At 38.1% G+C, this 27688-nt stretch overlaps 2 protein-coding genes across 6 annotated transcripts in view; one reads left to right on the forward strand and one right to left on the reverse strand.

Annotated features, from left to right (window-relative positions):
- The window catches only part of F9 (coagulation factor IX), a 32413-nt gene extending 29216 nt beyond the window's left edge, over positions 1–3197 (forward strand). For both annotated transcript variants that reach the window (XM_005896897.2, XM_005896898.3), the window contains 2 exons: positions 405–519; positions 2650–3197. In XM_005896897.2, the coding sequence (XP_005896959.1) occupies positions 405–519; positions 2650–3197 (663 nt within the window). The remainder of the gene's footprint in view (positions 1–404; positions 520–2649) is intronic.
- A 17030-nt stretch (positions 3198–20227) lies between these two features.
- MCF2 (MCF.2 cell line derived transforming sequence) overlaps positions 20228–27688 on the reverse strand; it is a 78160-nt gene continuing 70699 nt past the window's right edge. For all 4 annotated transcript variants that reach the window (XM_005896892.2, XM_005896891.2, XM_005896894.2 and 1 more), the window contains 3 exons: positions 24446–24555; positions 22782–22891; positions 20228–20946 (listed from right to left, as the gene is read on the reverse strand). In XM_005896892.2, coding sequence (XP_005896954.1) covers positions 20914–20946; positions 22782–22891; positions 24446–24555 — 253 coding nt within the window. In that variant the 3' untranslated portion in view covers positions 20228–20913. The remainder of the gene's footprint in view (positions 20947–22781; positions 22892–24445; positions 24556–27688) is intronic.

The raw sequence follows: 27688 nt of genomic DNA on the forward strand, positions 1-27688 counted from the left end.
CCAGGAGTCAAGTCAGTGCGTTTCTGAATGTACCAGCCATATCCCCAAGAAGCAATTTATGCTATCAGAGAACCTGACTTGCCTGGAAAAGAAATCCAAGGACCCCACATCATCCAAAGAAGCTATTTCCTCCTAGTTGCCTCTTCTAGCACTCCCCCTGGCTATCACTGCTCACTGGCTATCACTACTCATTCTCTTCAAGACAGTTTCAGAAATGGCTTTTTTGATTGTGCTCCAGGAACACTAAGACATCTTCAAAACTGACACTTGCCAGAAACACTCCACTTCAGCCAGCACCTAGAAGCCAACTTTTTGCTCACTCCTCTCAACAGCACACGTGTTTTGTTGTTGTTGTTGTAGATCAAATATATTATGTAGTAAGATTCATCATTTTGTTTCCACAGGTCCTTTTGCATGGTGAAATTGCTGCATTCTGTGGAGGTTCCATCGTTAATGAAAAATGGGTTGTAACTGCAGCCCACTGCATCAAGCCTGGTGTTAAAATTACTGTTGTTGCAGGTAAATAAACAAGGGATGGTAATTGTTTGCAACAGCCCTAGATCTTCTATATGACTGCTAAATCATTTGGGTGTTGGTTTAGTCGGTAAGTCACGTCCAACTCTTGTGACCCATGGACTGTAGCCTGCCAGGCTCCTCTGTCCACAGGATTTCCCAGGCAAGAATACTGGAGTGGGTTGCCATTTCCTTCTCTAGGGAATCTTCCTGACCCAGGGATTGAACCCCCGTCTCCGGCATTGCAGGCAGATTCTTTACCGACTGAGCCACCAGGGAAGCCCATATCATATTTTACTAGAGTCTATTAAGATCATTGCCAAATAAGTTGAACTAGTGGTAGAGAGGCCATCTTTTCAAAATCCAACTTATTCCATCCTTACTTTTTATTATTATTTTTTGGCCACACCACACAGCATGTGGGATCTTAGTTCACCAGTTCAGATCAGTTCAGTTCAGCCGCTCAGTCATGTCTGATTCTTTGCGACCCCATGAATCACGGCATGCCAGGCCTCCCTGTCCATCACCAACTCCCGGAGTTCACTCAAACTCATGTCCATCGAGTCAGTGATGCCATCCAGCCATCTCATCTTCTGTCGTCCCCTTCTCCTCCTGCCCCCAATCCCTCTCAGCATCAGAGTCTTTTCCAATGAGTCAACTCTTCGCCTGAGGTCGCCAAAGTATTGGAGTTTCAGCTTCAGCACCAGTCCTTCCAGTGAACACCCAGGACTGATCTCCTTTAGGATGGACTGGTTGGATCTCCTTGCAGTCCAAGGGACTCTCAAGAGTCTTCTCCAACACCACATATGCAGATGACACCAGCCTTATGGCAGAAAGTGAAGAGGAACTAAAAAGCCTCTGATGAAAGTGAAAGAGGAGAGTAGAAAAGTTGGCTTAAAGCTCAACATTCAGAAAACGAAGATCATGGCATCTGGTACCATCACTTCATGGGAAATAGATGGGGAAACAGTGGAAACAGCATCAGACTTTATTTTGGGGGGCTCCAAAATCACTGCAGATGGTGATTGCAGCCACGAAATTAAAAGACACTTACTTATTGGAAGGGAAGTTGTGACCAACCTAGATAGTTCCCCAACCAGGGATCAAACTCGAGCCCCCTGCATTGGAAGGTGGACTCTTGACCACTGGACCATCAGGGAAATCCCTCTGCATCATTCTTTTGGCAGACCTTTACTAGCACTCATCTCAGTGCAAATATACTTATCTATTGATGTGTCCATTTCCCCAACAGACTGAGCCTTTGCAAAAGCCATGTCATATCACTGGTGCTTGTATCCTTACCCCTGGCACAAGCTGTAACCTGCCCTCAATTGACATTTGAATGAATGACTAAATGAATGTATTATCTGTACTCAAAAAAAGCAGTCCAAATCCTTGAAATTGGGAATGAGTTTGAGCAAGCTCCAGGAGTTGGTGATGGACAGGAAAGCCTGATGTGCTGCAGTCCATGGGGTCGCAAACAGACATGACTGAGTGACTGAACTGAACTGAAGATAATTCATAACAAGTCAATTCATTATCACCTGTGAACAGGATGAGACTTATAAACAGCATGGGTAAACAGATCCATCTATCTGATGGTCCTGAATGGCTTTTTGCTCTGAAAAGTATGCATTGGCCCTCAAATAAGTTTTACCAAAATCCTAACAATACAAGAATAAGGTATTTGACACTTGACTGGTAGATAATTCAATGCTGCCAAGTGGACACTTGAAGAATCTGCTTCTTTATGTGAAAGGTGATATGTGACTGAAGAGAAATTTATTTTCAGTGGGTGAATATAAGCTGCCAGCTAAGGACAGGGGCTTCCCTGGTGGCCTAGTCAGTAAAGAATCCACCTGCAATGCAGGAGACCGCCTGTAGCGCAGGAGACTGGGGTTCGATCTCTGGGTCAGGAAGATGCCCTGGAGAAGGAAATGGCAACCCATTACAGTATTCTTGCCTGGGAAGTCCCATGTACAGAGGAGCCTGGTGATCTCTAGCCCATGGGGTCCCAAGAGTCAGACACAACTGAGTGACTAAACCACCACAAGGAAGTGATGCTAGATGGACACTTGGAAAATGTGTTTCTTTGTGGGAGAGACTGTGGCTCAAAAAGACATTTATTTTCTATAGGTGAGCATAACACCGAGAAGCCAGAACCTACAGAGCAAAAGCGAAATGTGATCCGTGCTATTCCTTACCACGGCTACAACGCATCTATTAATAAGTACAGCCACGACATTGCCCTCCTGGAGCTGGATGAACCCTTAGAGCTAAATAGCTATGTAACCCCTATTTGCATTGCTGACAGGGACTACACGAACATCTTCCTTAAATTTGGTTATGGTTATGTGAGTGGCTGGGGCAAAGTCTTCAACAGAGGGAGGTCAGCCTCAATTCTTCAGTACCTGAAAGTTCCACTTGTTGACCGAGCCACGTGTCTTCGATCCACAAAGTTCAGCATCTACAGTCACATGTTCTGTGCTGGCTACCATGAGGGAGGTAAAGATTCATGCCAAGGAGACAGTGGGGGACCCCATGTTACCGAAGTGGAAGGTACCAGTTTCTTAACTGGAATTATTAGCTGGGGTGAAGAGTGTGCAATGAAAGGAAAATATGGCATATATACCAAGGTGTCCCGGTATGTCAACTGGATTAAGGAAAAAACAAAGCTCACATAAAGAAAAATGTATTTCCAAGGCTGACATATTTGGAATTGAACATGGACAAGGTCCTTTACTAACTAATCACTTTCCCATCTCTTTAGATTTGAGTGTATACCTTCTATGAATATTCCTTTTTCTCTTTATGGGGAGAAGTCTAGCTAGACTTCATATTTTACTAGAATAAGTAGATAAGAAAATGTAATCACTAGAGAAACATACTGTGGTGGGAAACTGTGGCCATTCCTTCAGGTCCAGCCCTTGACCAAATTGTGAAGTTAAGTTCTTCATCCTGCCCATCAGGCATTGTAGTTCTCCAGCGGAGCAACTCACTGCTTCTCTGTCCTTAGCAGCATTCCACATGCCAGATCTTTCTAACATCCCCCCACCAAGTTAAAATTTATTGGATCTGTATCCAGGATATTTGGTCTAGTCCATCATAAGGCCAGCTCCACATTCATCCAGGAAGAACACAGGAGCAGCTGAGAGATTAAAAGTCATGGGAAACACTACTTCTTTTTCAATATCCTTATTCCTGCATCCTTTATCCTTTCCACCTCCTAATGCCCAAATCACTTTTTCTCTTTCTCTCCCCTTTTCCCTACATAGGCATTAAAGGAGGGAAAGGAAGCGTTGTACTGTTTTATTGCTGTGCACCTATCAAACCCAGACTTGCTCTCAGTTTGGTCTTGGGCAACCTTTTCATCACACAGAGATAAAGTAAGGTGCCTGATCTTGGAGGAAAAGTTCCTCTCAGACAGTCACATTATTAAAATAATACATAATGGAAGGAATGACCCATCAGAGTAGTTTCCTATGGACTTGTAATTGTGTTGTTATGGAGGTTTGACTAAACATGGTTCCATGAAGGCAAACGGGCATGTTATTATAACCAAGAAAACAGACATATAGCCAGGTGAGTTGACAGTCAGTTTGGAAGTAGAGCGAATAGTGTCTTCAAGAAAACTCATTGGTGTGTCTCCAGTGTTGTTCATGGCTAAGGAAGAAATTGCTCAGACCAGAAAATACGAGCATCATGCCTCCTCAACTGGCATATCGCTACAGTGGAGAGGGCTGCACCAGGCTTACAGACATGTATCGTTCCCATGAGCCAGCAAACTCCCTTTTGCTGGTTCCATGCTCACCAGACCACTTTTTTTTTTTTTATTATAATTAGGCCTTCTATATTATATTCTCTAGAGGGTTATTGACCAACCAATATATCAATCAATCACATCAATATTTTGATCTATTAGACTATTTCCCTTTGTGAATTAAATTGATGTTCTGATTCACACCTTGGCTTTTCATTAATTTGGTTGATGTGAATAATTTACCCTGCATGTGATTACATGCGAAACTACTGACAACACCATGTTTTGGACCACTTTGACCCAACCAATCTGCTGCTGCCCCTGCCCACATGTTACCCCCATCCAGGCCTCACACTTGCTGCTTTATTTCAACTTACTCTCATTAATCCCTTTTTTCCTTGAGTTTTTAAAATACAAATACCAATAAATGTAGTTTTCAATTCCTCAAAAAGTGTTTTTTGTTGAATCATTCAAAGAAAGGGCTCCTAAATACTACATTTGGCAGGACACTCAAAAGAATGCATCCAAATGCCATATGACACAGCAGAGATTTGATGCTCTGTTGTCACGCAGCTTTCATGGGAGGCAGTGTGTGCTGTGTCCTGGTGAGGACAGTGGTCTGGATCCACACAGAACAGAATTGAGTCTAAATATTTGTGAATATGGCCTTGGATAAGTCACTCCACATTTTAAAAAGAGATTTTTATTTACTTGGCTGTGCCAGGTCTTAGTTGCAGCATGTGAAGTCTTACTCCCTGACCAGGGATCAAACCCATGTCTCCTGCATCGGGAGCACAGAGTCTTAGCCACTAGACCACCAGGGAAGTCCTAGTCACTCTACATTTTGTGCCTTGACTTCTGCATTATGTAATGATAGAGTTTGACAGGATGCTCTCCAAGGGCCCTTGTTGACCTTGTGATAGTGAGTTCACGTTCTTCCATTCTTTTAGTCAATAAATATTCAAGGAGTGATTACTGTATGCCAACCTCCAATAGTGTTTATTACATTTGAGTTCACATTTATATAGTTTGTGAGTTAACTAAAATAATGTATGTGAATTGCCTTGTTGTCTACTATGCAACTACACAATAGTTCCTCAGTAAATGTTAGCTAAATCTGAATCCATGTTTATCCCACAATAGGAATTACTCTTGTATTGAGTATCAGAAGAGGCCAAACTTAAATAAAAATAATGCCTACCATTAAGGTTTCATGAACAAACAAAAGAAATCAATTTGGCTTATTGTTGGCTAAAGGAGAGAGGAGACACTGTGATTATCCACCTTAGGTTTCAGTAGGACACTGATTCATGTATGGAAACGCGTTACTTCACATTTGAAGGAAGCAAGGTCTGTAGCCCCAGCGCTCTGCGATCAGTGAAAGAGAGCCACTGGCCTTGTTGCCATGGAGACCACCCTTTACAAAGAGAGCAATGGGGACGTGGTCTTACACTTCCTGTGATTGGTCTTCCCTGTGGCAGAGGGAGGAGCTCCTGGGCCCACCAGTCTCGAGCCACAGTCTTTTATCCCCTGAGTTCAAAAATGACTGCATTCTTTAAGAGCCACCTGAGGCATGTTGCCGCCAGTAAACATTTGGGGCCTTTAAGCCCACCTAAGAGCTTCGGAGCCAGGCCCTCACTAGATTCTACCTAGAGCATTTACAGTCGCCATATAAGAATGATTAATGCTTTCAAAATCGCTGTAGTTACTTAGTCTAAATGGGCTGAAACATGCTGCTGCAATATTGGAAGTGACAGGTTAAAATAGAACTCTTGCTGAGTGGAGAAAAGTGTGTTAATGTAGTGCAGTCATTTCAAGTTGCTGTTTAAGTATGATTGTTTTGGGTTCTTTTGAATATTAGTTGCTAAATGGTGACAGGAACAAAATGTCCAATTTTCTCTGCCAAGGGAGAAAGGTTTTCTCCCTTACTTTACTGAACTGTGACAGACCAGTTCACAAAATTGCTTAATTATAATTCTTAAACCACTTCTGAAAGCTGACAGTCCAATCTAAGAAAGTTGGAGCTGCAAGGGCCCTTAGACACCATCCAAATCACTCTGTCCATTTAACAGATGAGGAAATTGAGGCCAAGATAAGGCCAGACCCAGGTCTTCCACTTCACATGTGGAAGTACTTTCCACATGTGAAAAGCACATGGAAGTGCTTTTAATTAGAGCTTTGTCTGTGTTTTTAGGGCAGCGGGGGGCATTCTGCATTGGTGGAAACCCTTTCAGCAAACCTGGGACTGAACACTGCCTGAAATTCTTATTAGTGACGCTCTAATTGACAAACAAGTGACCAAATCAACAAGACCATCGGGCAGCAGGGAAGGCAGAGTGGCCGTCCAATAACAAACTGGAACCGCAGTCCTGGACTCAGGGCAGCACCTGTGGAGTGAACCTGCAGTGCTGGTGTCTGGCTTTTAGCCAAGCTGAGAGAACTGGGCCTACCAGGTGTGACATTTGACTTCCACAGCAAGTTGATCACTGTCATCTGGCACACAGTCATCCCGGAAACATTTCAGCTCGATTGATTGCAACCGTGTGGGGTAAAACATAGGCAGCACGCCAAGACAGCAGGCTACTGCAGAAGTTGTTGTTTGAAAGCTGAAGGAAGGCTTCAAAAGCCAGCCGAAGCTGGGGTGCTAACAATGCCATACAGTCCTGGGTGACAAGGGAAACAGACTTCAGCAGCTGACAGGCCTGTCTGAGCAAAGCACTCAGGGCTCTTTTTGAATCTGAGGCTGATGCCATTTAGAAATCTCAGGATTAAAAAAAGAATGTTAGGGTCAGTGGATTAATACAAAATAAAAACTGGGGGTGGGGGGTGGGGGATCTCATGGTTAAAGCCACAAAAATCATGTTCTGGAAACTATGGAGACTGCTGAAGTTACAGCAGGCAAAAAACTTGGCCTGGGACCCCTGTCCTTTCCAACCAAGCCAAGTATCCAGATTACTCATTTTCTCAAAGAGTACTTTCAAGGTAGACTGTTTCCACTGTGTCTGTGGGGTTATGGCTTGCCTAGAGATTTCCAGTTAATTTCAGCCTCTAGTAGGGATAAGGTTATCAGAAGGGAAAAACAGCAGGCAGAAACTTTGTTATAGATAAAGAGGCAATTGCTTCTAGAACAGAGCTGAGGACCTGTCACAGAATGAAAGTAATATTTTGAACTCCTGGCCAGATCATTTCACCCTGGTAGGAGACTGACCTCTTTTTCCCCCCATCCTGATCCCTACCCTGTCCCAGAGAGTTACCTCTTGATTAGAGAAGGATGGAAATAGGCACAGGGATATTACTGATTCCAAGGACTTCTTTTCAAAACGTTGCTTCTTCGCAATGTTAAATATGAGATCCTAATCTATAAAAACTTGCTGATGCTTCCAGCATGCTGTCGTAGATAGCTTCTGCAAATCAATAATCATGTAGTGGCTCAGGTGTTGACCTCATAAAGCTAAAAGGGTCCCAGGATTTACACATGACATGCTTTAGTGAAGATCTGTATATAAAAATCTGTTTTCCTCTTGGAATATATGACAAAAATAAGCATGCATTTTCACGATATTAAAACTCAGCTCGAAAGTAAGTAGCCAAATTAAGAATACACTAGGTCTCTGAGAAACAGCACATTGTCACTTCAGTCATGTCCAACTCTACAACCCTATGGACTGCCCATGGGGATTCTCCAGGCAAGAATACTGAAGTGGGTTGCCATGCCCTCCTCCAGGGGATCTTCCTGACGTAGGGATCGAAGTCCTATCTCTTGTCTCCTGCATTGGCAGGCGGGTTCTTGACCACTAGCGCCACCTGGGAAGCCCCGAGAAACTCAGTGCATGCTTGTTAAATTAATGAACCAATGGATAAATGAAATGGCAGAAAAACAACCTATTACTGACCACATCAAAGCAAAACACAGTCATCTAGGGTAAGAATGAGAAATTCACCCTGAACACAGGGAATATGCCATAGAAAAAGAGACAGATAAATAGAATGCCTACATTCATATCCTTCCAAGGATTATGAGAGGCGGTATCATTACTTTCTAGGAAATGTAAAACAGATTAGCCTTAGGCCCGTGGTTATAGTCTTGAGCTCCTTGAGCACATGTGTCAGTGTTTCCCAGGGGTAGATACTTCAGAGTGGAATTGCTAAGCTATACAGCATTTACTTCAACTTTATTTGGTATTAGCAAACTGTTCATCAAAGGGTTGTACCAATTTATGTGCCAGTAACATCATGTAGGAGTTCTTGTTTCACATCCTTTCCAACACTTGGTATTTTGAGGAACACAAGCAGATTTTAAAGCTACAAATTCTCATATGTAAAATGGCTGTTTTGCATTGAATTCAGGTATTTTGAAACTAGCTCTAAATCTATAAGTGTAGCTTTGTCTTCCCCAAGGTCAGTAAAGAGACCACTTTAGCTTCTAATATTAGATTCCAAAACATCCACTAGGATTTTTCCAAGTCATTTTTGTTATGGTTGAGAAGTTAAAGTTCACTTATTTTATTTGTTCTTGTAGCTTGCCATGTAAAAGAGCACATTCACTATCAAACTGAGATAAAAAAAATATTCACTAAGATAATTCTCAGCACATCACGTTCTTTTCATGCTTCAGATCTTTCTGATTTTCACTCTACCCTGCTCCTCTTTTCTATTATGATGTTTTAATTTATTCTCCAGCCTGAGTTTTGTTTGTTTGGTTATATTGGGAGTAACTGAGTTAGTGAGTCTATCTCATGAATACTTAGACGAAACGTATCTTTGAAACAGTGTACATTTTATTTGCTTTGGGCTTAAGGAAAGTTTCATTTACCTTTTTCACAAAGTCCAGCTTCATGGGCTGTTCTCAATACACATTATTAGTCCTATTTTGTATACATTTACTTCAGAATTTAATGGTGAATTCACATATGTGAAATGAGGTGATCAACGATTAAAAGGTAGCCTCTCATCAAGTACAAGGGAAAACTTTTAAAATTTTTAAATTAATTTTTACTGGAGTATACTTGCCTTACAATGTTGTTAGTAAGCAAAGTGAATCAGTTATACATATGCATATATCCTCTTTTTAAGATTCTATTTCCATATAGCTCATATAGGCCATTAAAGAGTATTGAGTAGAGTTCCCTGTGCTATACAGCAGGTTCTTATTAGTTACTTATTTTACACATAATTAGTGTATATATATGTCAATCTCTATCTCCCAGTTTATCCCATTCCCCCCTTTCACCCTTGGTAACCCTAAGTTTGCTCTCTACATCTGTGACTCTATTAAGGGAAAATTTTAGACTTGAGTTATGTCTTGAGCTTTAACATAGAAAATACATTTTTAACTAAAGAGAATTTAAAAAAAAATCCAATTGTCACTTCTATTAATTTCCTTTTGAATGATATTAAGGGTTTAGTTTTATCTGTAACATTGGTTGGTTGGTTTGCTTGCTGTCCTTGAGCAGACCCCATAAGACCAACTACAAACTGATCATCCCAAATCAACAAAGGGTAAGTGTACTGAAATGTAATAAAAATGACTTGTTTTGACAATTAATTGCTTGAGACTTGATTCACTGAGCACTCTGGAGTCTACTGCTCCTAAGGGAAGACCATTCCTGTGTTCTAATACCTACTAATAACAAGCGTTTTTCTCAGAGAAAGTCTGTTAAGTGAAACTGGATTGATTTCTGACTAAACCTCAAACAAAATCACTGACCTAATTTCTCTTCAAGTGGAGCATTTCTCATACTCTCTTATACTTTCAAAAATATACTCTGAAATTTTCTCTCTTCTTAAGAGAATACCATAGCCTAGAAGTTGGGAAGTCTTTTATAACAACTACATACTGTATATTGTGAGATTCATACGTAACTGTGGAAATGTCAACAATAATATTGGGTTGGCCATAAAGTTCGTTCAAGTTTTTCCTTAAGTTCTTACAGAAAAATTTGAACAAACTTTCTGGTCAGCCCAATACTTATTCCTCAGCCAATGCATAAATAAAAACTTGAACACACATTTTAATTTTCAGGGAGTTCTTGAAGATGAATTACATGTTTGATTAAGCAGTTCACTGCTGGTGCTTCCTCAAAAAAGCTAAAAACAAATTTAAAGGCCAAAAGAAATAGCTGAATATGTGATGGGATAGTCATTAAAACAACTAAAACAACCCAACCAAACCAATGTGATAGGTTTTGATTCTCTTTCTATATTAATGCATAAGTTCTAACTCCCTAATGGGCTGTGGAAAAGATTAAGTCTAGCAAACCCAGCTAAGAGCCCTTTGCAAAATCAATAGTTCATAAAACAACTGTGGGTATCTAGATGCTTTCCAGCTTTCCTTGGTCTTCATCAAACGGAAGCAGATTTTTTTCAGTGTGTGGAAATACCCTCTCACAACTATGGCTATCTAACCCCTGAAACCTCATGTACTGCCATCCTACAGATCTGGGTAAAGAAACTTTTTGAGCAAAATATTTTACCCTAGGTCTGGTTAGATGTCTCTGTTTCTCTCAGAGAAGCAAGGCTACAAGTAAACATGCTTTTACAACTTTCCTAGCACTATGTATTAAACTGTCTCTCATTTCCCCACATGCAATGCTACATCCATCAATACAGCAAATAACATACACATAAGACTCTGTTTCTGGGTTTTCTTTGTTCTATGGTATTTTGTCTATCATTGAGCTCATTTTCTTTGTTTTATTTATTACAACGTTATGACAAAAGTGAAGGTAAGCAAGTAACTCAAAATAATTATGGTGTCTTTAGTGTATCACCTATAAATGAAAGGAAAGGAGTTTTCTATTCTCTGACAAATCATACCAATGTTTTCTTAGGTCACTCCCTCCAGGCAATAGAAATTAAAAAATAAATAAACAAATGGGACCTATCAAACTTATCAGCTTTTGTGAAGCAAAGAAAACCATAAACAAAATGGTGACAACCTATAGAATGGGAGAAAATATTTGCAAACGATGCAACAGACAAGGGCTTAATTTCCAGCATATACAAACAGCTCACACAACTCAACAATAACAACAACCAGAAAAACTCAATTCAAAAATGGGCAGAAGACCCAAATAGACATTTCCCCAAAGAAGAAATATAGATGGCCAACAGGCACATAAAAAGATGTTCAACATCACTAATTATTAGACAAATGCAAATCAAAACTACAATGAGGTACCACCAGTCAGAAGGGCAATCATAGAAAGTCTACAAATAACAAATGCTGGGGAGGGTGTGGAGAAAAAGAAACCCTCCTATACTGTAGGTGGGAACATAAGTTGGCACAGCCACTGTGAAAAGCAGTATGGAGGTTCCTCAGAAAACTAAAAATAGGTTAGCATATGACCCAGCAATCCCACTTCTGGGCACATATCAGGACAAAACCATAATTCAAAAACATACATGCACCTCTATGTTCATAGCACCACTATTCACAACAGCCAAGACGTGGAAACAACCTAAATGTCCATTGACAGATGACTGGATAAAGAAGATGTGGTACATATAGGCAATGGAATATTACTTAGCAATTAAAAAGAGTGAAATAATGCTATTTGCAGCAACATGGACGCAACTAGAGATTATCACACTAAGTGAAGTCAGAAAGAGAAAGACAAATACCACGTGACATCACTTGTATGTTGAATCTAAAATATGACACAAATGAACCTATCTATGAAACAGAAACAGAATAATGGATTAGAGAAGAGACTGGGGGTGCCAAGCAGGGAGGGACTTGGGGGAGGGACTGAGTGCAAGGTTGGGGTTAGCAGATGTAAGCTTTTATATATAGAATGGATAAACAAGGTTCTGCTGTATAGCACAGAGAACTGTATTCAATATCTTAAGATAAACCATAATGGAAAAAAATATATATGTGTGTGTGTATATAACTGAATTACTTTGTTGTACAGCAGTAATTAACACAATATTGTAAGTCAACTATACTTCAATTTAAAAAAAAAGAAAGGAAAAGCTTTTTCAATGATATTAAATGAAAAAAATATACGAGTTTAAGGTTGGATATTTTTAATGTGGAATTAATGCAAGTACATTAACATTTTTAGTATATTTATAATGTAATTAAAATTCAAAGACTTAAAGGGAAATTGCTGCTATGTTTCATAGTAACACACATAAGTCCAATAAAATCAATACAGTGCAGTTACATATACAAATACATGTACAAATATAGCATTCATTGTCCAGTGATTAAAACATTAAAAGGCTATACTGTATGTTTGAATCTATAGAACTCAGTATTTTCTTAAATGATTAAAATCCTTAATTTAATACCACGAAAATTAAATGTTTTGTGCAGAGGGGCACCATTATTCGAAGGTTTTCACTCCTAACTCTATCTTCTAGCCACAGGATCAGCAAACAAAGTAAGTGTATTTTAATATTTTGTTGTTGTTTCAGGAGCATTAATCAAGTGAAATATCAAACATATGGACAGTTTCATGAGTTAGTTATAAATCAGCCATCACAAATTCTAGCAATTGGACATTAGAAGATTTATAATTTACAGGTGCCTTTGAATAAAATACAACTGGTTTGTCATATAAATGGTTACATCAAATGATACCATTGAAACAAACTATGATTTGACATAATACACAAAACTACTTTAAAAGATAAATAATTTGTGTATTATATAGTTGTGTTATTTTTTGTAAAACCAGTCATCAAAAACCATGCACCTAATATGCCAACTTGATAGTAAAACTCACGATCCATGATTCAAAAGGCAGCAATTTCAAACCACTGACTTCAGTGGCCCATAATACAAAATACTCCAAGCCTAAGTTCAACATTGCATGCAACAACTGAGCCTCTGCTTTAAAACAAGTGATCTTACCGTTTACATATTTAAAAGGACATCCATACATATACATATATTATTAAAGAAAAGGCACACAAAGAAATACAATATAACTTATGAAACCCTGCACTAGAATAGATTTTTCTAAAAAATTCAAAAGCAAGTAAAGACACCGGAAAGCAGAGCTTTGTTACAAGAACACCTCTTGTGCAAATACTAATATTTAACTTAAAGCTGTGATGTATTCTAAATTTCAATGCATAATATGTAAACTTCCACATCCTAACTGCAGGATTTTTAGCTTTGGGCCTTTCAAAGACAGCTCTGACAACCCTAAATACCAGTCTAAGTGCAAAAGAGGTCCTTCAGAACATATCCCTTTGGTATAATAAAGTCACAAAGATAACGAAATTAAATAATAAACTATCAATTACCAAAGGGGTTTAAAATCTCTGATTATCTCTCATCTCTCTTTGGATTTTTATTTTGTTACTGAAAAGTTACCCCCCTAATTTTTGCCTGTAAATGTTCAGAATAATTGATAATGTGGTTTTCAGATGGAAATCTGAATACATGCCATGAAAAACCCTACTTGGAAACAAAATAACACTGCACTTTTCACCTGAGGGGATGGAGGGTGTGAAGATGGCTTCTTGCAAGACTGACACAAACTGTGAACGACAAAGTTCACCTCAGTCCCGAGGAAATTCTGTGAATGTCATTGGCAGCATAGGATCATCTGACTCTTGTACTGTTTATCTGTTAACACTGAACTAGAGCTATAATCTAGTTCACCCTCCAAAGGAAACCTTATTTTTTAAAGTCTATTCATTCTCCTTTAATTCAAGGGGAACTTAGTTTCCTTGTTACTCAGAGCAGCATCTACAAAATAATGAAGAATGATGTTAATACTCCAGTGACTTTTAAGGCCAAAAATGTTGCCCGTGCTACGACTTCTAACACTAAATGTGAGGATTCAAAAGGTCCATCCTAATTTCAAAGGTGATGTCTTTTGGATGTTTATTTTAATATGAAAGTTGTTATTCTGTTATATAGTGGTTTATAAAAAGCATCTATTTTACGAACAGCATAACTTCACTGCTGCTGCTACTGCTGCTAAGTCGCTTCAGTCGTGTCCGACTCTGTGCGACCCATAGACGGCAGCCCACCAGGCTTCCCGTTCCTGGGATTCTCCAGGCAAGAACACTGGAGTGGGTTGCCATTTAAGCAAAATAAATACAATGCACATCACATACAACCAGATTTCACAAATATTGTATGAATTATGCTGTGTACATACAGATGAAACATGTTAAGCACATAATTCACAGAAATACTTTTACATTCCATTTGCCAGAATACAAATAAAATAATATATATTTTGAAACCTAAGTGTTGTTGACAGTTGCATATGTGGTCAATTTTCATTTCCTAATCCATTAACTGACACATAATACAATCTATTTTTGTAGGCCACATTATACTATTTTGTCCTATGCAATGTAATATGAGGATAGATCTCAATCAGGACCACATGATATTATAGCGTTCAACCAAAATCTACCAGTAAGTATTAATTTTTGTTAATTCGATCTGTCATAAATACATGTTACTTGAAAGAAATGTATATTTTTAAAACATCTAAAGTCAGAACTTGCTAGAGAACAGGGACACATGGAACCATGTCACCTTATCTAGTAGCATGTCACACTAAGAGAGTAATGCATGCTTTAAATGCAGATGATATACCAATCCATTACATGGAACTCTCCCAATGACACTGCAAGAAAGAAAAGGATAGTGAAAAGTGTACTGATGGTAGAAAGTAGAAAATACAAATGGAAAGAATAGTGTGATTTTTTCCCCAAATAAAGTGTACGTACATCAACAAATGTATGGTAAGCCCTTTATTGCCTGAAAAATAAGCACAGGCTTGAAGTAGATTTAAGTTGTTTTGTCATGTACTTTTCAAAGAATGGTAATATGCCCTAAATCTACTGTGATTAGTTACAGTAATGGAATCATTTCAAATTAAAACTAATCAAATATGTAATTTTACATGTCCTGCATTACAGTTAGCTAAAATTGAATGTAATTAACTTTGTCCTGAATTAAGTATGAGGACATCTGGCTCTATATTTAAATGATGATGATAAAAGTTATGGAAAATCTACTGAGTGTTCCTAATGTTGAATAGAAATGCTAATATAATATGGAAGTTAGATGAATGCACTTGGTGTTTTCAATTTTGAATTTTGGAGACCTGAGTACAAGAGAAGCCATTATTTTCTAGTATATACACTGCACTGTTATTTCATAGTTTTATTGGCTTTTAAAATATGCTTCGTTAAAAATGATTTATATATGTTAATTTACACAGTTCTTTGAGCATGTATTTTAAGTAATTCATGTGTTTCTTTTCTCTCTGTCTCTCATTACTGACTTAAATAAGCACAAAGCAGTTGGCAGAAAGATGGTCTTATTTATTTTCGAACTTAAGTCTTTAATGTGTAAGATGGAATCAGTTAATTTGGGGGGAAAATATGATTCATTACAACTATTTGGCTTTTGAAAGTGTTCAAAATGTCACTATCTCGGATTTTACCTTATTTCAATACATACACATTTTTAAAGGGTAAAGTGCTCAATTCAGCATGTGCAATGTTTCTTTATCTGATACTGTTCCTTTATGGTTACCACTGTATCTGCCCTGTATAATACAAGAAAGAAATGGTTAACTGCTCACAGGCATGAATGCTTAGAAGCTTTATGTTTCTAGCTTTTATGTTTAGGTCTATGATGCCCACTCAAATTAATTTTTGTGTGTGGAGTGAGGTGTAGGGATGGAGCTTCATTTTTTCATGTGGATACCCTGCACCATTTGCTAAAACAACCTTCCTTTCCCCATTCAGCTGACACTTCGATTAAACACTGCATGTGTGCTCAGTTACTCAGTTGTGTCCGACTCTTTTGTGACCTCATGGACTGGAGCCCGCCAGGCTCCTCTGTCCATGGAATTTTCCAGGCAAGAATACTGGAGTGGGTTGCCATACCCTTCTCCAGGGGATCTTCCCAACCCAGGGATCAAACCTCTGTTTCCTGCATTGGCAGGCAGATTCTTTACCGCTGCATCACGTGGGAAGCCCATTAACCAGTTATATATTAATATATGTGGGTCTATTTCTCAATTCCATTTTTCAATACGTAAGCCAATACCCACTGGAGAAGGCAATGGCAACCCACTCCAGTACTCTTGCCTGGAAAATCCCATGGATTGAGGAGCCTGGTAGGCTGCAATCCATGGGGTCGCTAGGAGTCAGACATGACTGAGTGACTTCACTTTCACTTTTCACTTTCATGCATTGGAGAAGGAAATGGCAACCCACTCCAGTGTTCTTGCCTGGAGAATCCCAGGGACAGGGGAGCCTGGTGGGCTGCCATCCATGGGGTCACACAGAGTTAGACACGACTGAAGTGACAGCAGCAGCAGCAAGCCAATACCCACTGTATTCACTACTGTAGCCTTTTAGTAGGTTTTGAAATCAGATATGTAAATCCTCAAGATTTTTGAGATTCTTCTGTTCTAGGTTTTTTTTTTTTGCCATTCATTTTATAATAAACCTGTCTTATTTTTTATTCAAAAAGGCTTGCTAAAATTTTGATTGAATTATCTGTCAATTTGGGGACAATGGATTTCTTAACAATAAAATTTCCAATCTTCCAACATGGTATATCTCTCCTTCCAGTAGGTCATCTTAAATATATCCCAGCAATTATCTGTTCATCTGAATATAGAAGCCTTGGACACTTGTTAGATTTATTCCTGTTTATTTTATGCTTTATATAATCTCTAATGGTATTTTTATTTCTTTTTTTCAATTCTTTGTTACTAGGATACAGAATTACAATTTACTTTTGCATAATGGTTTTGTATACCATTGCCTTATAGAATTCACTTATTACTTCTAGTAGAGTCATTTTGTGTATAGATTTCCAATGGTTTTGGACATAACAAGATCTGCTAAACATGAGAACATTGTCTCTTTTCTTTTGTTTCTTATCTCTTTAGCTTGAATTATGGCACCGACTAACACTCCCAGTATACGGTTAAATAGAAATGGTGAGAATGAATATCCTTGGCTTATTCCCAATCTTGAGGGGAAAAGCTTCCAATATTTTAGCATTAAGTATGAGGTTAACTGTGGTTTTTCACAAGCACACATTTTCCCCTTTATCCCTATCATAGTCAGAGTTGTTATCATGAATGTGTATGGAGTTTTGTCAAGTGGTTTTCTGTATCTACTGAAATGATTACATAATTTCCCCCTTTATTATGTTAATATGGCAAATTATACTGACTTTTTAAGTGTGTAATACAAGTACTTAAACCTATACAATTCCCTACATTTCCCTCCCTCTTGAGCTGTATCCCCGAATTTTGATATGTCACATTTCATTTTCATTCATAATTACTGTGGTGATTTCCTCTTTGTCCCATGTGTTGTTTACATGTGTATTATTTAATATCCAAATATTTAGGGATTATCTATTTCTAGCATAATATCTTTTGAGACTGTATGATTCTGATCTTCTGAAATTTATTGAGATTTCTTTCATGATCTAATGTATGATCTATCTTGGTGAATGTTCCATGTATACTTAAAAATAATAGTATATTCTACAGTTGTTGGGTATAGATTTTGAATAAATGCCAATTGGGTCAGGTTGTTGGTCTAGCAACTTCTTCTGATTACTAATTGTCTATATAATTCAGCAATTCAATAATTATCAAAAAACCTTTGAAAGGTGGCCCAGATTGAGAGAACCAAAAACAAACAAAAAAACAAGAAGAGATTCCATTTTGGGGATTCCCATGTGACCCAATATTTATAGTGAATCCTATCACACTTAGGTTTTGTTTCACGCCATAAATGAAATTTGGAATCAAATTAGTTACTCCTGGCCTGTTAGATTCATTTAAACACAAGATAATATCACCTAGAATTCAAATACAAGTCCAAAACTAGGAATGCAAAGAAATATGTACATATAATAATAATCTTGTTCACAAACAAGTCTGGGTTTTTTGTGCTGCCTTTGTATAAATAGCTGAGTATCAGGTGAAAATGTTATAAGAATATTGGTTTGTATACAGAAATTTCAAGTGCTAATGGTTGTTAACCAATGGTTTTTAAACATTAACTAATGGTTAATAGAAAGGAACATTCTCCTTGCTTCATAATATCTTCACACATTAACTCGGGCACAAAACAGAGTGTGTTTGTGTATGTGTGTTCATGAATACACAAGTGCAGTAGAAACCTACCATAAGGAAAGAATATGCTCTTAGAACTGAGTAAAAACATACTGGTAAAGCATTCTTGGATAGTAAGGCTGGATCCTTAAAAGTATATCATCAATATTTAGTTCTGAAGGATCTCTTACAAGGCAGCACTATATATGAACTTTCCTTTCAAACCTATCAATTTTGTAGGGAAAAGTTCGACATGTTTAAAACATCTCTATTCATTAATTTAAAACTATTAAAAGAAAAAATTATTAATAAGTCAACTTGCAGCTTATTTCAAAGAGCAGAGAGGTTCTTATCCTATGCCAATTACACTTGGTGGAGCTGTAACATTTTTAGGCTTTAAACAAATAGCATACAATCCAGTTCATATTATACCTGTACCTTTGGCATTCCGAAACCTATAGTCACCGATTAAAATCTGCAAACTGTTCCCTGGAATCAGACCTTCTTTTCTTCTGTTTAGATTTTTCACCAACCTAAATAATAAGTGAATTAGTAGCCAATAATGGTAGTAGAAGGTAATAAAGTTGACATATACAATGCATTGAAGCTCAAATTTTCACAAAACTATTGCATGTATTCAAAGACCTTCATGACACTATGCTTGAGTCCTTTGAGTAATCTACATAGGACTTAGATTACTAACAAAAGAGGCTATTACTGATCCATCAGTAATTCACTCTCATGTGTACACTCTTCCACCTTTAGGGTCAGAGTACACAGTCAATGTAGCATTTCAGTTAAAGTTATTGATACAATGAAGGCAAAATTATTTTATATAAAATTTCCAAAAGCTTTATGGAAGTTTCATTCAGTCTTCTCCCAAACAATATTTCCTTCTTGCTTTGGGTTCTCTGTAAATTAAACAGTATATTTGGCAGAAGCATCTTTTCAATGAGTGCTATATAAAGTCAGATGAATGAGCACAAAATGATAAGACTAAAAAGTCAGTATTTGAACTAATAAAGCAAAGTGCAGCTATGCTGTAGAATAGGGAACATGGTCCCTGGCACATAGTGGGCATTTAAACATGTGATGAATTAATGAATGACTTGACCTAATGTAATGTGATTTGTAGCTGTTACAAAGCCCAGTGTATCAGGTGAAACATCTGAGTCAAAGGTAAACCACAAAAGAGCATGCAGACTCAAAGCATTTCATTCTTTCAAAGCATTCTTCACTCACCAAAGGTTAACATTCCTTTCAGTGAGCTATATAGGCATGGCTGAAGCAATGAAATTGAAACACTGATAAGAAATGTGATATTTCTGCTTCTTGAGACTGTATAACAAAGATACAAGTAAAGCAGAACATCTGATTAGAGATCTGTGTGCCCCAGGGGAAGGTTAACATAGCCATGGAAAATGCACCTACCATCGACCCTCAGCATCCTCATGGAGAAGCTGAATGACATCTCCATTTCTAATCAGGAGGTCTTCTGAGCCTCTCTTCCTGCAATCTGCTAGGGCTTTATATTTGCCTGGAGACTGTAAGGTTGTTTTGAAAAATGACATTACAAATTTGAATGCAAAACTACTTGCATAACTGCATGTTCTGTGACATAAAGACTTTGCTCTTTCCTCGATGGCAAATGTGGTTAGCTGCAGCAGCTTTGTAGGAACAAACATTGAACAGTTTGCAATAGCAAAAAAAAAAAAAAAAAAAAAAAACAGCAGAACATGTGTTTATTTAACCTGAAGAATTCATTTTTATTTGTGAGAAGAGAATTACAGTGTGAACAACACAGAAAATAACAGAGCCCAACTGATTTAAGTTACATGAATAATAAACATAAATCCAGAAAAAAGCATGAAAATAATATTTAAATACTGTTACTTGTAAATTACTCTCATAAAACACAATTATCTTGGCACATAAAAAAGGCAGTGGCCCTGAACAAGGATTTACAAATGTCCCCAAAAGGATTTCTGTGCTTCATATCATTTTGCACAGGTAAAAATCATGGGCGCAAAAGCTTAGTCCAATAAAAGCATATTAAACCATAATGCTGTGCTTTACTTGGCCTTAATCATTTTGCAGCTAGAATGTTAACTTAATTCATTAATAAGCTAAATAATCCAAGGCACACAGATTGCATTTGGTTACAAGGTAGACAGAGAAGAAATAATAATCGAGTCCAAATGTATTGTGAGATGTGAGTTTTTCCAGCACAGTATCTTAGACATTGGATATATGATTTTATAGAAAAAGAGTACCATAATTAAAAATGCTTTTTTAATATAAAAGGAAAGTTGTCTATATATGGCAGAAACCATTCACAATACTGTAATTATCCTCCAATTATATATAAGATACAATTTAAAAGGTTTAAAAAAAGGAAAGAAAGAATTATGCGGTATCGAGCCTTTGCACATCCAAAAGAATTAACCTGAAAATATTATCCACATCACTTGGGCTGAACGTCTTTTGAGCAGTATTTTTATCAAATGGGCTGAGAGGCAGGCAGGAAAGAGCTACTCGCCATTCAAGAGAGTAGCTTCATTAAAACAGGACAGCCATCTCCGACTCGGGCTTCTCCAAGGGAAGCAGCACCCATTATTTCTTGGTTTTGACTTGATAAAGTGAGGCTAAAAGATAGCTCATTCCAACTCGCTTTGCTATTTAGTTTGGGTGTTATTTTATTGAGGGGTGTGGAATGCACCGTATTATCTTTGTATCTATTTTCCTTAGTAGCACAAGTCAGGGAATTCATGGGAGAAAGGAGAAGAGCTATTAGGGTTTTCTCCATTCCCGTCCCCTAAGATGAAAGCATTCTTTAATTTTGCATATTTGCTTTATGTTCAGACATGATAGCTGGAAAAATACTTAGTGAAAGCTTTCTCAGTTCTTGACCGTCCCTTCATAGAGCATAATTTACAGCAAACATTGAAACCCCACCCAGCTTCCCCTGGCTTGTTGCTCCCATCTGAACAATGACCCCTCCTGTCCTCAGATAATGTTACTTCAGGAAATGAAAGTTCTTTTCAGTGATTCTCAAGGTTGGGGGGTTCCCAGGGCCTGCAAGAGTCAAAGTTCTATTATTTGCCTTTTTCATTCTCATCCTCTCACAAGTCTACTAAGGCATTTTCAAGAGGTCACCAAATGTGTGATAGCACAACAGACTGAATGCAAATGCCAGTACAAGAATCCAGCTGTTTTTTCTGAAGTCAGATATTAAATAGATTTGCAAAAAAAAATTTTTTTGGTTGCACCATGCAGCTTGAGAGACCTTAGTTCCCTAACCAAGGATCAAACCTGTGCCACTGCAGTGGAAGCACAAAGTCCTAGCCCCTGGATCATCAGGTAAGTCCTTTATGTCTTCATTTTTTTTTTGGTTGCAAAAATATTTCACATGCTACCCTTCTCACTACATTTTTTTTTGGAAAAATGCAAATTCACTAAAAAGTTTGAGTACTACTGGTCTACACAACGAACTCTGGACAAATCTCTTACCAGCTCTGGGCCTCGGTCTCCTCCTGTCAGTTGGAGGGAATAAACCCTGCCCTTTTTCTCACTAAGACTATGAATATTCAGTGTGAAATCATTTTGTCAACTGTAAATGACCATACAAATATGAATTGTGGTCATTGTATTATTGATGGAAAAAATATTCTGTTGCTTTTTTAAAGAAAGCATTCCAGCATCAATGCTATGGAGCTTTGAGACCAGAACTGCCCAACTGAATGTATTCCTCTGAAAAGCACCAAGGAACAGTGCACTACAAAAGCAATATTCCTACCCTCTACACTGGTGACTTCAGAAAACTGGAGATTTATCCTAAACAGTCCTAACTCCTTGGGATAACCCACTAGGAGCTTAATAACACCAAAAACTAATTCTTCTAGAAAACATTTACTTTTACCCTAAAGCAGCCTTTATTTTTATGGGGTGTTCCTTGCTCGAATATGCTAAGATTCGTAGCATTAGCATGTTTTTTGACAGTCTACTAAAATATATTCCCCAGATGAAATTAAATAGTTCTTAAATGTGTCATATTTATTTCCTATATCTAATCTGGAATCTATTCTAAGTATACCTGAACTTCCTGTTGTGCTCTGATTTTATTGCACATGCCCAGATTGAAAATAAAATAAAACTGAAGATAAAATTGGTCATGATATAAGACTTGGAATGATTGACTATCTCATTAACTTCAGTAGGGGCTCAATGTATGGCTCAAACAAGTTCTCACAGAGAGAAGTGCTTACTGAATGTTCACGGTAAGACTTATTTCAAGTCTTTTGGCCTTGGAATACCTCTAATAACCTCAAGGACACTGACAAAAGACTGCCCCTGTGTGCCTAATCTATTTCATCAATAAAACTGCTTGAAGAGTTTTTATTTATTTATCTTAATATGTCATTACTAACCATTAGAGGTCTTTCTTCTTCATGGCCATCATAAGAGGAGTAGAAATAGTTACTGGACCATTTCTCAGGTTCATCAGAGACTTTTGCAGGTGATGACATCTCAGTCCAAACTGTAAGAAAATCATGCAGGATGGCAGTTACCGGTACACCACAAGGAGAGAAGTAAAACCAATTGTAATAATCAAGGCTATACACTTCAATGGTCCAAGAATACTATCTTTTGTAACAAAACCTCCAATTGGGTTATACTAGTTTAGAATTTCTGATATTTCAGAAATATCTACACTTCTTTAACTTTTTAGGATGGTTTCATGTTGGGGTTGGTGCAAGTTATTATACTCCTTATTACAGAAACGTCATCTCTTTCAAAAATTCTTTCTATAGCATTCTTCCTGGTCCCACTTTAATAACACTTCTAACATTCTACCTGGTAATATGGTTATTTTGGACTTATCTCTTTTATTATGCAAGGACCATGTGTTACACACTGTGTGTCTCATAAGAACCTGCCTGTAAGAGATGCTTAATTAATAAAATAATTAATAGCATGCATTGAACTGATATGAATGAAGCACTTGGATGGGGCGAAGAAGTAACAGAATGTCATCTTGGCCACACTAAACTGTGAATGTAACCTTGAACAAGCCATGTCAACTTTCTCTGACCTGGTTTCCTCATCTGTAGAATGAAAGCAGTGATACTAGTCTCTCTCCTGACGGTTCAGGGGGCCACAGTATAGAGGACCTGAGGGAAGTGACCTGTAAATGGAGCTGAAGCTGAGCAAGGCTGTTGTTCCTGTTTCTCCTCAGCTAGTAGAGAAGTCTTCCAGATTGAGGACCATCATGTTTAAGCACTGAGAATCAGGTACTCCATTAGCCATTTCTTCAGAGAAGTCTATTCTGTTGATCCCGGAGTTGTTAATGTGACCCTCTTGAATGCCTCTGAAGCACCTTTTACTTCCCTGTTATCACACTATCAAGTTGGATTTTCATTGCTTGTTGCATTATCTTTCTACAGTCCTAGCTTTATTGGGATAGCAGCTGAGTGTATCTCAATTAGACTATATGCCCAGAGTACTGTAAGATTCCTGGCAATCAGGCTGTTATGTTCGTTGAAGTAAACAAATTGTTTTAAATCCCTTTAAATGACCAAATTTGTAAAAGAAAAGAAAATATTCCAGTTGTAAATAACTCTTTTCTATTCATTACACCTATACTGAGTCACAAGTGCCTCCCTTGATGCAGTATATGTGTTCTATTCACCTCTGTATCCTGTGTAGAAGGGGCTTCCAAACTTAAGCAGGTGCCAGAAAGAATCACATGGAGAATTTGTGACATCACAGCTGGCTGGGTCTCACTCCTCGAGTTTCTGATTCAGAAGGTCCAGGATGGAGCCAAAGTACCTGCCTTCCTGACAAGTTCCCACGTGATGCTGATGCTACTAGTCCACGGACCACACCAGTCCACAGACCATACACAGACCACTCGGCAGTGCCCACCAGAGAAACTTGCATATATATACAAGACAGAGGAGCTTTCTAAAAATGGGTTAACTCTATTTTCTTCAGTATAAAGTGAATAGATGGAAAGATTTCTCAAAATAACAATGAGAGAAAACAATTTGCACAACCATGAATCCTCCCTTTAGATAACCATTACACATACCTGTATTTGCTTCTGCCTGAACTGATGTGATGGACTCACCGACCTCCACCATAGTGCTGATATGTCCCAACTCAGGTTCCTCAGCGCCTATAAAACCTCCGTGTTGCCCTCTGAAATAGTAAATACGTAAAAAGTGAGCTTTCTTACAGTCTAAGAGTAATAAGAAATTTAAAATGGTATTTCTTCCATTGATACCATGTGTTAAGAACATAATCTAGGGGCTTCCCTAGTGGCTCGGTGGTAAAGAATCCATCTGCCAATGCCGGAGACTTGGGTTTGATCTCTGGTCTGGGAAGATCCCACATGCCTCAGACCAACTAAGCCTGTGCACCACAACTACTGAACTTGTTGTGCTTTACAGCCTGGGAGCCCCAACTACTGAGCCCATGTGCTGCAACTACTGAAGTCTGCATGCCCTAGAGCACGTACTCCACAAGAGAAGCCACCACAATGAGAAACCTGTGCACCGCAACTAGAGAGTAGCCCTTGATCACTGCGACTAGAGAAAAGCCTGCAGCACAACAAAGACCCAGCAGAGTCAAAAATAAATGAATTGTAAAAAAAAAAGAATATAATCTAAGAATCCATAAGCAGAGCTGATTTTCCCCTGTATTTAAGTCTGTGTGATAATAGCTCATAATATACAGAAGCTTATATCCTAGGATCAAAGCCAGCATGGAAAAAAATGATTCCCTTCTGAACCCAAGGCAGGTAATATTATATAAAATTCCTGTTGTATATTATATTGTATACCCAAAATTTGCTAGGAGGTATATCCTAAATGTTCTCACTACAGACACAGGAAAGGATAACTATGTAAGGTGATGGATATGTTAATCAGTTTGACTGTGGTGATTATTTCACTATATATATATATATACACACACATACATATATATATATATATATATATACACACACACACACACACATATTAATAAAAAAAGTCATAGGCTTCCCAGGTGGCACTAGTGGAAAAGAATCCACATGCCAAAGGGGAAGACCCAGGAGACACAGGTTTAATCCGTGGGCTGGGAAGATGCCCTGAAGGAGGAAATGGCAACCCACTCCAGTATTCTTGCCTAGAGAATTCAATGTACAGAGAAGCCTGGTGGGCTATAGTCCAGGGGGTTGCAAAGAGTTGGACACAACTGAGCATGCATGCAATCACACAATATCAAATCATCAAATTGTACTCTTTAAATGTATACAATTTTAATTGTCAACCATAACTCCATAAGTTGGAAAAATATAAAGAACAACAAAAAATCACTATTGTTCTATGAATTTTTAACTTCAATGAATTAGGTGTATATATATATATATACACATACATTATATGTATATATACTTATATATATGTACATATATATACTTATACATATATAAGGTGTATATGAATGATGATTAAAACCTTAATCTGATTAATACTGTTGAGGTGAATCAGCTACTATAGAGTCAGTACTGTCTGAAATGTAAAGACTTCTAGAATATATGACAAAATATTGAGTACTGTAAACCCTGGAAAATAAAGACTTCCACTGTGATTTTTAAAATGGTTCTCTTAAATGCAAATCAAAACCACAATGAGGTACCATCTCATGCCAGTCAGAATGGCTGCTATCCAAAAGTCTACAAACAATAAATGCTGGAGAAGGTGTGGAGAAAAGGGAACCCTCTTACACTGTTGGTGGGAATGCAAACCAGTACAGCCACTATGGAGAACAGTGTGGAGATTCCTTAAAAAACTGGAATTAGAACTGCCATATGACCCAGCAATCCCACTGCTGAGCATACACACTGAGGAAACCAGAATGGAAAGAGACACGTGTACCCCAATGTTCATCGCAGCACTGTTTATAATAGCCAGGACATGGAAGCAACCTAGATGTCCATCAGCAGACGAATGGATAAGAAAGCTGTGCTACATATACACAATGGAATATTACTCAGCCATTAAAAAGAATAATACATTTGAATCAGTTCTAATGAGGTGGATGAAACTGGAGCCTATTATATAGAGTGAAGTAAGCCAGAAAGAAAAACACCAATACAGTATACTAATGCATATATATGGATAGAAAGATGGTAATGATAACTCTATATGTGAGACAGCAAAAGAGACACAGATGTATAGAACAGTCTTCTGGACTCTGTGGGAGAAGGCGAGGGTGGGATGATCTGACAGAATAGCACTGAAACATGTATATCATCATATGTGAAACAGATCTCTGGTCCAGGTTCGATGCATGAGACAGGGTGCTCAGGGCTGGTACACTGGGATGGCCCAGAGGGATGGGATGGGGAGGGAGGTAGGAGGGGGGTTCAGGATGGGGAACACATGTATACCCATGGCTGATTCATGTCAATGTATGGCAAAAACCACTACAATATTGTAGAGTAATTAGCCTCCAATTAAAATAAATAAATTTTAAAAAATGGTTCTCCTAAAGCCTCAGATAAATCAACATACTTGATTTATCACCTGATCTTAGCTACCTGTGAAAGATGATGTGCAACAAAGAGAAAAAGAGCATTTTAAAAAATTTTCTTACTGAAGTATAGTTGATTTACAATGTTGTGTTACTTTCTGCTGTACAGCATAGTGAATCAGACATATATATACAAATATTCACTCTTTTTAGACTCTTTTCCCATATAGGTCATTACTTACTACTGACCTGTGCTATACAGTAAGTCCTTGTTAGTTATCTATTTTATATATAGTAATGTGTATATGTCAATTCCAATCTCCCAATTTATCCTTCCTTTCTTTCCCCCCGGTAAACACAAGATTGTTTTCTACATCTCTAACTCTATTTCCACTTTGTAAACAAGTTCATCTGTACCATTGAAAAAGTATTTTTAATAAGTCTTTCAATGATCCCTACATCATGCAGATGCTGCATGGTGAATATCTGTGCCAAGGCTTTGAAATAAGTGTGGGGATTCTTTCGGCATATATGCAAATGTTCTATGGAAACTCCAACTTCTAGGATTCCTAGAGGCAGAATACAAGGCCAAATCTCTAAACCAGCAGCATAGCTATCATTTAGAACTGCTACCTTCCTCAAAGACTTTGTGACTGTGTCCAGGCATAATCCCTCCTCCCCACCCCTGCCACCCAGGAACCATACCTCTTCTCTAACTACATAGAGAGGCCAAGTCACCAGCATGTGGTCTCTGTCAAGGGACCACAAAGCTATGGGCCAGTATCAGCTGCCAGTACGTCATCATTCTTAT

The sequence above is a fragment of the Bos mutus genome, chromosome X (assembly GCF_027580195.1).
Source record: "Bos mutus isolate GX-2022 chromosome X, NWIPB_WYAK_1.1, whole genome shotgun sequence".
NCBI classification, from domain to species: domain Eukaryota; kingdom Metazoa; phylum Chordata; class Mammalia; order Artiodactyla; family Bovidae; genus Bos; species Bos mutus.